At 44.6% G+C, this 14,782-nt stretch overlaps 1 protein-coding gene across 1 annotated transcript in view; it reads right to left on the bottom strand.

The window, feature by feature from the left end:
* TRIM23 (tripartite motif containing 23) overlaps positions 1–14,782 on the bottom strand; it is a 536,318-nt gene that overhangs the window by 38,199 nt on the left and 483,337 nt on the right. The window contains exon 10 of the mRNA XM_085631767.1: positions 12,575–12,699. Coding sequence (XP_085487893.1) covers positions 12,575–12,699 — 125 coding nt within the window. The remainder of the gene's footprint in view (positions 1–12,574; positions 12,700–14,782) is intronic.

Genomic DNA, 14,782 nt, shown 5'->3' on the forward strand with positions numbered 1-14,782 from the left:
TTACTCAATTCATCCAACATTTACTATCACATGTATGCCGATGATACCCAACTTTACCTGAAAATATCCTCCCCAGACTACATCAAATCACTCAACCCTACTCAAATCTCAACACTGGCTGACTTCCCAACATCTTAAGCTCAACTCCTCCAAAACGGAATTCCTCCTGATCGCGCCAACCAAAAAATCTGCCATCATCGCTGAATACTTGAACCACCTAACAGCTCTCAACTGTACCCAACACGTCATTAATTCTGCAAGTTCTTAGGAATTATACTTGACAAGTCATTGAGCATGCAGGACACATTAGCTCAGCCACCAAAGGTGAAAACTACACATGAGTATTCTAAGAAAGATAAGACCCTTTCTCCTCCTGACGACTTCAAGTCTGCTGTTCAAGCTCTAGTAATTTCCAGCCCAGACTATGGCTGCGCAACACTCTGTGGGCTACCCAGCAACAAGCTAGCTCCGCTCAGGGTTTCCCTGAATTCAGCGGCAAGGCTCATCACAGGTTCCAGAAGAGATAGTCACATCACTCCGGTACTGAAATTCTTAAACTGGCTGCCTTTGAAGGCTAGGATTCATCTTAAGATTGCGGGCATGACTCACAAGACCCTTCACTTCAACACCCCTCTGTACCTAGCCAAAAAACTGGAGTTTTCTGGTGGGAGCCGATCTTCTAGGAGTTCCAGCACTCTGCTGCTGAAACCTCAAAAATTCCTGAAAAAGAAAACTTATAATCCTGCGTTCTCGGATATTGCCCAGAGAATCTGGAACTCCCTTCCCCCGCACATCAAACTGACTCCCTCTGCAGCATCTTTCAAAAAAAGAAGTGAAAGATCTATCGATGAATGCCCTCCATTAACGCTACTTAATTTTTTTCAGGGGGTCCTATGCTTTTAAATAGGTCTGTGACGTTGATTTGTGCTCAACCCCTCTATTTGTCTGTTGCACCTACATGCTACTCTATTTCCTCTTCCGTTGGCATATTTTATTGCTCCTCTATCTTCTTCAGTATCTTACTTATCATTGTTGTGGTTATTTACCTGCAACTCGGTTTAAACCTCAATCATTTGTAAAGCGCTCTGATACCCGCTTGCGTCACATCTGCACTATATAAAACTTTAAATAAATGTGTTGTAGAATGTGTGTCATTTTGCAAACCTGCACCCACTTCTATTTACAAGACAAATGCCCTGCTGATGCAACAAAAGGAAATATCTGACTTAATGAATATTGAGATTACATGAGCCAACATGAATCAACTTTTCGTTCAAGGGCCATCTGAGAAAATCCACTTTAAGAAATGGACTATAGCATGAACAAAAGCACATTCATTTTGTATATTTGGCCAACATGTTGTTTAAATCAAAGCAACTTGAAATGTTCCACTTAACAAGAAAAGCTTTTGCCCTTAAGTTTTTTTTTTACTCAGCAAAGAACTTTGTTCGTTTTTGCAACTCGCCGACATGCTGGGAAAATGACCGTTGTGCCTTAATTTACTTATCTGTTTGTGACATGATGTGAAGTAGGAGAAGGTCTTATCACGGATATTAAACGCTTATCTTGTAAGATGCAACTCTTGAAGCAGCCTCGGGCAGGCACCGGGAATTTCCACTGTTAAGCAAATTTGTATTTAGTCACGTAACCCTGCTCTGAGTTTGCTTTAGAATTTTTGTCTAGTCTATACATGCCATCCGAGTACAGTGTTGTACATTTTAACCACTTGAGTGCAATAAATAAATGGCTTTGACTTAAGGTTGCCTCTGACTCTTTGCACTCCAATTGAAGGTGGACAGAGTGGTGCCGCTTCCTGTAAGAACCATGGCTCCAAGTGGCCCAACTGGTGCTTGGGGGGGAAACCACCGGTGGAATACCAGTATGGGCTCCTCTGAGCCTGGGGGGCCCAAAGGCCCTCCAGTGGGAACAGGCAGCTCAAATATGAGGTGCATGGCCTCATAAAATTTGCATAGCTGGGCGGAGGTCACTCCGGCTCCCAGAAACAGTCCAGTAGCTAGGTCCACCACAAAGCTGGACTTCAAGTGATGATGCTCCCTAGTCTCGGAGGACTTTGACAGACGTGATGAAGTCGAGGATCTCTTCAATTTCTATTTTTTTTCTTTAACTTTATTTTGTATTTTTTTTCCGTAGTACAAGGATATCACATAAGAAACAATACAAGTTCTCGGCAATATACAGCAGACATTTTAGGATAAAATAACATCAATGGCAATTTCACAGAAGGCGAGCACACATTATACAGTACAATGACAGTACGATAAGACAGCAACTCGTATTGGCATACGTAGTACTCCCTACAGCCCAGGATTAAAGTCTAGCAAACATAACAGCACCAGACAACAAGTTAATTACGGGGTCTCCTCTGGGGGAAACTATATTTCTGAAGCATTCGCAGCATGAGCACAGGTGGAGCATATATTTCAATACCAGTCATGGGGGATTCACCAGAGCAACATTACACCCACCAGATGAGTTCTACCTTACTGTCCCGCATGTGATATAGATCTGATAGGCCAGAGCCATTACTGCACCGTCGTTTCTGGAACATCTGTCTGGGATTCCACAGACTGAGCCAATAGGTAGCTCTCTAGTGGGCTCCATATATTTTTGGGCTTCAAGGTCCTAGGCTACACTTCAGCATATCGCGTCAATTGATCTTGGCAGTAAATCAAGTCCTCCAACCAGCCCTTGAATTTTAGCGCCCGCCCTCTGCCCCAGCTGCAAGCCACTCTATGCTTGGCTAATAGTAAAGCAACAGCAAGGAATTTACGACAGGACTTTGGGATGAGTTTAGTAGAACTTAACAATGCTAGTAAGGGAGTACATTCCAAAGCAATGGGCACCATCCGACGCAGAGCTTCGAAGACCTGAGACCAATATTCACTCACCCCAGGGCACTCCCAGGCAAGATGTAAAAAGTCAGCCCCTGGGCTACCACATCTATAACAGCTATCTGTAGCTCTCAAGCTGAATCTGAACATTTTAACAGGAGTGTAATAGAGGCGTTGTAGGAATTTATAATGTGTAATGCGAAGCCTAGAGCTGGCAGATATCTGCTCTGTTTGGAGGCAACAGTATGTCCATTGGGCATCAGTTATCTCACATCCTAACTCCTGATTCCACTTAGCAAAGGAGGAGCTGGGAGACTCCATTTGTTGTGTGCGAATAGTATAGTAGAGTATGGCGACCAAGTGTCCCGGCGATGTATCACGTAATAGCATATGTAAAGGGGTAAATGTTGGAGGCTCCTGAGGAAATTCAGGAGTGATCGACCGTATACCTTGGCGAAGTCGGACATAGAGGAATATATCCAACGATGTGGGCTGGATATCTTGAAAAAGGCTCTCAGAGGTGCGAAACGTCCCATTTTGATAGAGATCCCCCCATGTGCTGACTTTGATGCGCTCGCATAATTTGATGAAACCTGTTTCCTGCAGGAGTGGCATGCGTGGATGATAAGTGAGTGGAAGAAGCGGCGAGTATAACATTGTACACTGAAGGAGAGAGTGCGTGCACGTGCGTCACAAGGCTTCCACTGTGCATGTGATAGTGGTAGGCGCAATAGCTCGCGTGCGAAGAGGTGTGTGTTGCATATCTTCTAATGGAATAGGGTCCGCCAGCCAGTGCTCAGCTGAAAGTTGAGGCATGTATCTAGAAGGATGAAACCAGTAAAACGAGTAGTGCGCCTGCGCACTCACATAATACAGTTCAAAATCCAGCACGTCAAACCCCCCCTGAGCGTATGGTTGCGTTAGAACTTTCCACTGTAATCGTGCTTGTTTGCCCCCCCCATATCAGTCTCATCATTTCAGACTTGAGTCTCTGGAAGAAATACCGCCCAGGGTGGAATGGAATATTTAAAAAGAGGTATAATATTTGTGGCAAAAACCACAATTTTAATCAATGCCGCACGACCTGCTAAGGTCAAGGGCAAGAAAGATACACCGAGTGACATTTTCGGTAATCCGTTGTATAACGGTGCCGTAGTTGACACGCATCAGCTCTTCTCTATCTCTGGTTATTACTATCCCAAGATAGCGTAGGTCCGAGTTGCACCACTCCAGAGGGAACTCTAAGGAGAAACTAGAGGCTGCTTTAGTCAATGGGAATATTTGCGACTTCCCCCAATTTATATTTATCCCAGAAAGTTTGCCAAACACTATGAACTCCCGCAGGAGTGGATTTAGGTTTTATTATGGGTGCCGAACATATAACGTTATGTCATCCGCATATAAAGATATGAGGATTTGTCTTAGGTTGCATAGTAGAGCCTTGTCTTGATGATGCTGCCGCAATTTGGATGCTAAGGGTTCAATTGCTAGTGCAAATAGTAATGGTGAGAGTGGGCACCCTTGCCGCGTGCCCCTAGAGACTGGGAACGCATCAGACAGATGAACATTAATTGATACTCTTGCCGTTGGTAGTTGATAAAGCAGCCTTATCCAGGACAAGAATACAGCAGGAAACCCTATTCGCTGCAGTATCCCAAGGAGATAGTCCCATTCTACCGAGTCGAACGCTTTAGTGGCGTCCAAGAAGACTGCCGCCAGCAGCAGTTCCCGGGCGACATTCTGTATAATAGTAAATAGGGTACGAAGATTATGTGTGGTGGCCCTGCCAGGAACAAACCCTGCCTGGTCAGGAAGGACTAACTTGTCCATTAATAAGGCAAGCCTATTCACAATCACCTTGGGCAAAATTTTTACATCACAATTAACAAGTTAACAAGTGATAAGGGCCTATAAGAATCACAGAGCAGTGGTGACTTTCCGGGTTTAAGCAATGATGTGATACATGATTCTCTCATGGAGGAGGGAAGTGTATCAGTTTCCATTGATTCCTCATATATCTCCTTTAAAATCGGAGCCATCAGGTCAATGTAAGTTTTGTAAAACTCAGCCGGCAGACCATCTAGACCAGGGGCCTTCCCGGACTGCATTTGCATTATGGCTTCTCTTATTTCGCCTATCTCAAAGGGGGTGCTCAGTAATTCTCTCTGCAAATCCCCCAGCCATCCCAGGGCCATGTCTCCGAGGAAGCTGTCAAGTTCAAAATGATCCCTACGTTGTGAGGTATAAAGTGTCGAGTAGTGCTCTGTGAAGGTACCTAGAATATCTGCTGTGTCGCGATGTGAAATACCTCCTGGCCCCATGATTTCCAATTCACAATTGGAATAGCGCGGGTGCCGTATGATTTGAGCTAACGCCTTCGCAGGTCTTTCCCCGTCTCCGTATTTCCGTGCTTCACTATATTTTCCCTTAAATTTTGTTTCCCGCTCAGCGGCCTCCATATATTCAGTGAGTTTCCCCCGGAATTCATTTTGCAGATCAGTATCTCCCCTCAGTCTCATCTGTGTCTCTAAATCTTTTAGCTCCGTATCTAATCATCTGAACGTGCCCTGTATATCTCTCAACACTCCTGCGCTTTTGGAAATACAAAAGCCGAGCACTGTCACCTTAAAGGCTTCCCAGATCGTCTCCACAGCATCTACGGAACCCTTATTCCTGTGGAAAAAATCCTGAATTTCATCCCCTAGTTCGCTGTGGAAAACCGTGTCTAGGAGTGTTAGGGGCTGCAATCTCCAAGTACGGCGTGGTTTATTAAACCCAGGCGGGGCTAGTGTGAGCTTGACTGGGGAGTGGTCCGAGTATGTCCTGGCCAGCTGTGTGACATCTTTTATTAGGGGGCCCAGTCCTCTAGACAGTAAAAGATAATCTAACCGTGCCCATGAGGCTGCATGGGCTGCAAAATGTGTGCCTTCCCTCGCATGTGGATGAAAGTATCGCCAGGTATCTAGTAGTTCCGTCTCCGTTCTAATGCCCTGTAAAGCTTGGTAAGACCTATTATAATGGTGTGGTGCAGGATTAGATCTATCTTCCGCTGGGTTAAGGGCTACATTAAAATCCCCACCCCATATTATATGTGTAGACCCTATGTCCAGCATCTTCCCCCACAATTCAGTAAAGAATTCGGGAGGGTCTACGTTTGGGCCATAAAAACTCACTAGGGTGACCAAGTCTGTGCCTAGTCGTCCCCACACAATAGTGTACCTACCATTCCGATCTAATGATACACCTGCTAGTGCAAACGGTGTTTGTCTTTTAATATGTATTGCCATGCCTCTGGCATATGAGGAATAGGAAGAAAACAGTCTATGGTCTGCCCATTTTGCGGCAAAGGTAGTGGGGTGTAATGGGTGAATATGTGTTTCCTGGAGTAGTGCTATGTGTGTATTTTGTCTATCTAAGTACGCCAAGAGCTGGCGACGCTTTCGCGGATCCCCCAGTCCCCAGACATTCCACGTTACTATCTGGAGACGCTGATGAGTCGTCAAGTCAGCCATATAAACGCAGGGTGAGTGTTAAGTGGTGGTGTGTCGTCCGTACTCTGTGTGCCATATTTACCAAAGTAAAATACGTCTGTCTGTCAGTCATAGTTCAGCATAACAATTATCAAAAAACAGTAAGTGAACCCCTTCCCCCTCTCCACTCCCTCCCACAACAGCACCCCAATTGTGCCGGAATGTCTTTTCCCTCTCCACACCCCGCATTTTCCCAACAGATTAATTTGACCAAACAAGACCAACTGTGAAGACAGTCTTGTAGGCGATCACCCATAACGGGGGAACTGCCTGTGTGTCACAATTCCCTCCCTGTTCCCAATTACCGGAACCTGCCGCAGTAGCAGCAGGTGAGTCATTCGGTGGGAGGGTGCTCGGCCCTAGGCTGGGAAGAAAAAACGAAAAGTCAGCGTTATAAGTAGCACAGTATATAATGGTACTAGCATCTTATTTGCTGGGTACACTTATCTTCCACCTCCTGGTTAGCCAAGGATCTGTTCACCAACCGAATTTGAGCTGTGTCCTCTTGCATTCTAGGTTAGGTGTCTAGAACTAGCAGGCCAATGGTGTTGTTTGGGTAGATCAAGTAGCTTCAGGTAGGGGAGAAGGCGTGCTCTCCAAATGTGTCACACAGGAGGCACTCGATGTAGTCTTCCACGCGGCCTGTGTGCGTGGTTTCTGGAATACGAGGATCCTTATGTTATTTCTTCGACTTCTGGCTTCGAGATCCTCATTCTTGGAGGCTATTACTATTAGGATTTTGTCCATTTGAGCCATTTGCTTCTGCATGTGTGCTGTCGTGTCTTCTGTGTCGGATATCCTTCGTTCTGCTTCCTTAATCTGCTCGTCATGCTTATCAACTTTTAGCACCAGGAAGTCCAGACGACTATTCATCGTATCTATCTTTCCAGATAGGGAAGTGAGACTCTGCTGCATCGCCAGTAGTAATGTTTTCACCTCATCATCCGGCGTGGAGGACTGTGCTTAGGTTGTACTTTCTATGTTTTGAGAGGGTTTCTAAGCACTAGAGCGGGTGACTGTCTTTTTCGCCTCAAACACCAGTCTAGGTTGCCGACTGTCCGGCTTCCCCATGATGTACCGGCAAGAGTGGGCCGGTCCCTTTGTCTATTTATACTGAAGATATTGCAGCAGAGGTATATATTGCAGTGGGCCGATGCGAAGACCTCTGGCTCTGTTCCAGTGGTGAGGTCACCCGAACCGTATACTAGATGTGAGTGTTAGGAAGCAGCTTGGCTGGAGGGTTGGATCTGCCCCAAAGAGGGGAGCTGCGACACCGCGTGGACAGGTGCCACTTGTTGTAGTCGCGATGAGTTAGTGGCGGGAGTGGTGATGACCAATTAGCCCTGAGGTATGACTCTAGTTTGTGTTGCCACCTATAGTTCAGCGGGCGTTGGTCGTCAATAATTCTTATTGGGAGCTTCTTCTAACCGTAGGAGCACTCCCAGCGCCCAGCAGGCTATCAAGTGTGGCAGGCAGTGTCTCTACGCCTGACCGTTTTAAGACCTCAACAGGAGAGCTCACCTTTGGTCTCCCACATCTGTTCGTCTTCCAGTTGCAAAAAGTCTATCTGAGGGCCTCGTCAGTGTCGTGATCTCCCCTCTACGCGCTAATAAGCAGTGAGCAGAGTCTCTAATGTTGTGTGCAAAATGGCGGGCAGTCCAGTAAAAACGCAGTTGAGAGGTCTGTATCTGTCCCTGCCTTACCAGTGTGTATCGCGGACAGCAGAACCCATGGCTGTTCCTTCCTGGTGACTGTCCCACAGCGATTCCATTAGTCCATAATAGTGCATATTGCCGGTTATCTTTCTCAATTGTGTAGTCCCTGCTTTTCAGAGGGGGCCAGGGGTCTGCGTGGCGTTAGTGTTCACCCTCAATGCAGCGCTGCGTCACTCTCCCATGAAATGGCAGCATGGGTGTCGCAAACTGTCTTCCTGCTTTGCTCCCAATCTCCTCCGGTCGCCTCTGTCCAGTCCCCGCGTGGCTCTACGATTGCTAGGTCAACAATGTGTCCGCCCTGTTGTAGGCATTTGGGGGATAGCAGTCCCGCTCTTTATTACGGCGCAGTATCTGTGCTCCCCTCTCCCGTGGATAGCAACGCTGCTGTTTCGTGCACTTGCGGCAGTCGCACTCACCGAGCCTTAGCGTCCCAGCTGCAGCAGCTCTGCATATGCTCGTGCCCCTTCCGTGATGTGCGGGCAACACGATATTACTCTGTGCACAGAAGTTGCCCAGTCCATTTATGTCCACAGTGTCTTGGTGCCTTTTAGTCAATCTGTGCTGCGGCCCAGTGCCTCGTGGGAGACCGAGGGCTCGCGTACCTGCTACTGCCGCTTATGGCTCCGCCCAGCGCTCCGTCCGCCTTTCGCTGTCACCTTTGCCGTACTCTGCAGGGACTACCCGGTAGTCGACCGCTCATGCCCTTTCCGTGGTGTGCTGGCAACACGGTATCACTCTGTACAAAGAAGTTTCCCAGTCTATTTAGATCCGCAGTTTCTCGGCGCCTTTTAGTCTTTCGGTGCTGCAGCCCAGTGCCTCGTGGGGGAGCGGGAGCTCGCGTACCTGCTCCTGCCTCTTACGGCTCCGCCTAGCGCTCCGTCTGCCTCTCGTGGTCACTTTTGCCTCACTCTGCAGGGGTTACCCGGTATCCGACCGTGCTGGAACTTGCACCGGAGCCGGTGAGCGTCTTCCTGCACAATCGACGCGCTTTGTGAGCACTTTCTCCTGGGCATAATTGGAGAAATGAAGGATTATGAGGCCAAGCTACCAGAGCCTCACAGAAGCGCGGTCATTCCGTTTGTGCGCCACCTAGCGCCCCCCCCTCTTCAATTTCTTGCCCTTTGTGTGTCGGTTGGACTTACCCCATTTTCCCGTCGACCTCGACTGCGATGACGAGCACTTGGAGAGGCTATGTGACTGTTCTGAACCTTCCTCTCAACCTAGATCGTGAACGCCGTGGCGTCGCACATCGAGTGACAAGGAGCTTGAAGGAGCGCTCAATCAAGGCCTTTGGTTGCATGGGCCAACAATCAATGCAGGTCTTGGCGTTGTGGTCGCAGTCTAAGCACCAGAGTCGCACCAAATGTGGGTCCGTCACAACATCTGCCAGTAACAGGCGCCGCAGGGCTTGAAACTAATCTTCCTTTTGGACATCCTCAACACAGCAGGAAACAGTCTAAAAAAAACTTGACAAAACGTTGAAAAAAGGTCATTCAAAAAAGACTCTGGGTAGCTCTTCTCTGGATCTGCATTGAAAAGAACTGATGTCCGCGCACTGCGGTGGCCCCAATATAGGCACCGCGCACGTCACTTCCGGCGCGGACGACACTGATGACGCCGAGCTGAATGATGCCACATAGCAGTGTGCAGGGATACTGCTCATGAAATATTTCCAGATTCAGTCTGACGCCTGGGGAATACTCTAAGGTAAGGAATCTGAGGCTAGAATTCTCTATCAGATAGCGTTTTTTACAGTAGGTTGGGGGAAGCAACATGTAGGGCGCAGGTGAGGGGAAGCAACAATGGGGGAAGCAATACGGAGGGAACGAATGGCAGGAAGCAACAATGTTTGAAGCAACACCGTGGGTGGAGGAAAGCAATGCGGAGCGTGGGGGGAAAATAGATGTACATGGACAATAGGTCTTTTCACAAACAAACAACTGTTCTATGTGGAAGGAGTGACCTTTAAACAGGAAGCTTTAAGTATGCAACTAGTTGGGACACAATACTCCTAAATATAGCTGAGAAAATGATAAGAATCCACCCTGAACTCATACGATGACTAATATGGATTTGCTAGGAAATATAGGATTGATCTGACACCGCACCCCGTGGAAAAAATCCTACTGCAAGAAACTGCCACACATTTCTTCAATGGACTCACTGCTGTCACTCACTTAGTGCTTTACTTCTGCAAGTCACATGAAATCTTTCCACTTACAGGAGCCCTGCTGATTCCGCAGCTGGTGACACACAATGATTGACACTGTCACATATGTGATTAACACAGTGAACACACCTAATTTAGGATAGTTAACTAAAAGAGTTGTAGATTAAGATCACATTCTGGGCACAAGACTAGGAAACATCCTTTATGATTGGGATTGAGGAAAAAAAAAAAGAGTAAAATTATATTTATTTTGAAGTCCACAACATAAAGCATTTTAGGAGGTAGAATGGTTATGTGATGGCAGTTATGAGGTCATCCTGAGTGAATTACTAAGTCGTGTGAAACCTGCGAAAGCAGTTCCATGGTGCATAAAATGTAATGTATGTATATGTCGGCACTAACATGCAATGGTGGATGTACATAACAGGTAGACAAAAAGTTCAAAAGCCAAATATTATGCCATGCAGAAACATCATTAGAGTGGTTTATTGTCCCTTCATTAAACTGCATAGGAAGTGTGCCGGTAACGAAAAAAACATACAAGCTCTGCACTATAAACTGTTCACATACGCGGGCCTACCATTTGGAAATAAGTAAAACAATTAAAATATATGCATATATATTTTTAATAGTCCATGACAGCAGGACAGGAGGGTCGTAGAAGAAATAAAAGAGCACTGGGGGGAGAAGTCAACATGGGAGGGATGGGGGTTAAGGGAGAAGCAATGGGGAGGGAAAACAAACAATGGAGGAATTTGTGGGGGGAGGAGAAAAGACACCCCAAAATGCTGGGAGTGCTTGGGAAAGTAAGAGTCGAGGCTTGGAGAAGTAATGGACAATCTTGGGGGTGGGAAGTAATGGACAAACTTAGGACAGGGGGAGTAATGGACGAGGTGGAGAGAAGTAATGGATGTGCTTGGGGGAGGGGTAATGGATGAGCTGGGGTGGGAGGCCAGAGCACAGAGGACATGTATTTTAGGGTTAAGCTGCACAAGAGAGAGAGCAGCAAGAAAACATACACTCTCAAAGGGTGCTGAAAGAAATGTTTTTCTTCAATTAAATGTGTTCAGTTGAAACCTACAACTCATCCAATCATAAGAATGGTAAAAAGGCTATGCTGTAGGCAGTGACAAAAACAAGCAGAGGAATATAGGCTATCAAATAAGTAAGTAAGTAAATGAGAATGACAATAAATCACCCCAGCGGTAAGCAACGGACTGGCTCAAAGCCACTGTAAGGTTTGGGAATGTTCACAATAGGTTTTTTAACAGCTAGAAGCTGTCTGTTAGTGGGACCTAAAAAACAAACCGCACAGTACCTTAAGAAATTATTGGTACCCAGGAACAAAGTCTCACTACCAGTACAACAGCAGAAAAAAAGAGCAGAAAAAGGGCTGAGACCAAGCCATCAGCCAAAAAGAGAAAGAAATGGCAACAGGTAAAAATCCTCAGCTTTTTATTTGACAGCTATAAAGATGTAGCTTATGCGTGACAGTATCATACTACATGATGGGAAAGCATGAACATTACTTCTGTTGAAAAACCACAAGAGGTTAGTATTAAAAAGTCTGGATGTACAAAGACCACCGTAGAAGCTGAAATTACAATAGAATACAATTTTAGTTTTTCTTCTCTCTGAGAATAAGAAAATTACTTAATAATTACCGCTCATGCCGCCCGTGCCTCAATTTATGTGCATCCACTACCTTATTTGAAGCATGGTTATGGAAGCTTTCACTTAGACCAGTCAGTGAACTAAAGGTATGACTCTACTTACTAAATTACATTATTTAACACATCATAATCATACATCAGATTAGATTAGACTCATTATAGACCAAAAGCTCAGAATATGTCATATAGGGTCTGTCTATCATGGACAAATCTGAAGCAAATCCTCGTACTTAAAAGGTCTTCAGCCTCATCACACCAGAAGACTTTAGAACACTAAAGATTTATGCCACACTTGTTATGTGTCCTAAAAACAGGAAATCAGAAGAAAAGTACTTGTAATGCTAAATTCCCCTTATGGTCAACACCCTGAATACAATGCATCCAGATTAACAAACTGCAATGGCTGAATCACAACTGGAGTATTGGTCTAGCTATACATACATGATGACAATCAATTGTATACTTAGCTAACAGCCATCCAGAAAAAATGTTAAGTGATATTCAATATGCAATACATATATTTCTTAACAGTTAGTGTGTTTCTTATATATCTGTTCTTTTACGATTACTGTGTAGTCTCAAAATATAGTTATGGCAAAGAACACTGACAAAATCAATCAGTGTGGATGCATACCTGCTTATTAGCGAAGATCAACAGCAATGCATCCCGTAGTTCTTTCTCTGTCAACAGCTTTGCAAGTTCGCTATGTGCCTCTGTTACTCTGTCCCTGTGGCTACTGTCAATAACAAACACAACGGCTACAAAACAAAAACATACAGGATTATAATATAAAAAAAACACATGACATGATAAAAGATGTAACAAATTTAACATAAGAGAAAAAAACACTTATTTTTTAAATATTTAATTAAGGAGGGACAAGATACTTCTGCCTCAAACAATGTGCAAGATTCACAGCCGCCTTCATCGCTATTAAACCCATAGCTGTCAAATAAATGTTGGCACCAAGCAAACTTAGCCCACTGTTGTATGATTTAAAAACAAGCAATTACAAGGCCAATAAGTCTGGTTTCAGCTAGCTAAATGCACACAGACACATATAACAGATATGCCTACATACAAATATAGTTCACACCTGCATGCAAGGTAAAATAAGCAATATATTTACACACATAAAAATCTTGAGGATTCACAATTCTTACTTATCCACTTTAAGGCCTTATTAATCTACTGTAACTTTTTTTTTTAATAGGATACGACATTTATGTACATCTACTATGGGTAAACTCTAGCCACAGTGAGTGCAAAATTATTTTAGGTAATAAGCTGCAACCACCCAAGTGAAGTATTATTGGTGACCAAATAGCATGTAAGAAAAATAAAAAAAATCTTTTATTTTAATTCATAGAGAATTTATTCAACACTATAGATCATATCTGCCATGGCAAAGTCTTAAGCAATACAATCATGATTAATGAAAACCTTTCCATTACGCCGGCTAGTATGACCCGTATATGCACGAGTTACTTTGGATATAAGCACCAACAGTTTCTTGAACTTTAGTCAAATTTAATATGGCTGATGATTTTCAGGCAAATACACTACTGGGCCCCCATAAGCAGAGGCAAACAATGTACATTTAAAATGCTGCTGATATATACACATATATATATCCACACAAGTCAGTTGCTCCTTCCGGAATTGCTGGGACTCAAGAAAGGTGGCGCACACCCCGGCGGAGCACGCCGGTAACGACAATATCCAGAACAACAGACGAAATATATCGTGCGCTCTCAGTAAGAAACAGGCGAACAACCAGGTAGCTAAGTCCAAGTGTTTAATTCACACAACGCGTTTCGGCGACAAGCCTTGTTCACGTGTGAATGTGCACGTAAAAGCAGATTACCATCCTCTTCCGATGTATTTCCTCCAGAGACATCTGATTCCGTATCACTTACAATGGGGTTGTCGACCATTCTGGTGTTATTGTTGGTAGAAGTTGGCATCATCTGAATTTCCTGCGATAAATATAAGTGATCATACTTTTTGCTAAAAGTCAAAATTCTACCTTTCTCGTAATCTGCATAGTCTCTGTTCATCCTTCTTTGTTTTCTAGCTTTGATCTCTTCTTCATATTTGGTGAGTCGATCCTTCATGGGATCCAGAATTTTCTTGAGAGCATCACTATCCACCATCTGCTGCAGATCTACACTAATGACTTTAATCTGTTTCAAAAGCTCTTCCCTGTCCTGCCAAGCATATTTAATCAATATTACCATCATCCCTTTTGAGCTGGAAGCTGAATGTTCCGACCATTCCTCCAACATTTTTGGATTGGGGGCTTCATAGGTGGGAGTGATAAAGATTCTTAATCCTCTGGGTGCCATGTTTTGATCCACATAGTTCTGCAGAGAAATCGCCTCCCACCATTTGGAAACTTCGTTTCTCTTTAGTTTCTCCAACTTTCTTATTTTGTCTTCTAACGGTTGAATAGAAGAATCTCCTTTGTTGGTAGTCTCTAATCTACTGTGAGCCCCCGTTACTATATAGAGATTTTTGTCAGTATGCACTGCCATGGTTATACACTACGTTTGGTTACTAGCACTCATCTATTTTTGATGGGAATATGAGCCTAGTTTGAGACTCATTATGGGCTCTTTCTCTTGTGGCTGACACCTCACTTGAGGTACATTTCTTTTCTTTTAGTATCCTCACGTGAAGTTTATTAATTGGTGCACTTGCCAATTATTAACTGTTATTTGAACCGCTGTGCTACTACTACATTATGAATTATATTTTGTAATGTACTGACTACTAACTTTGGTATCATGATAAATTCATTTGTTTTTCCAGACTTAATACATGCGGGTACATACTGTG

The sequence above is a fragment of the Triturus cristatus genome, chromosome 2_1 (assembly GCF_964204655.1).
Source record: "Triturus cristatus chromosome 2_1, aTriCri1.1, whole genome shotgun sequence".
In the NCBI taxonomy this organism is placed as follows: Eukaryota; Metazoa; Chordata; class Amphibia; order Caudata; family Salamandridae; genus Triturus; species Triturus cristatus.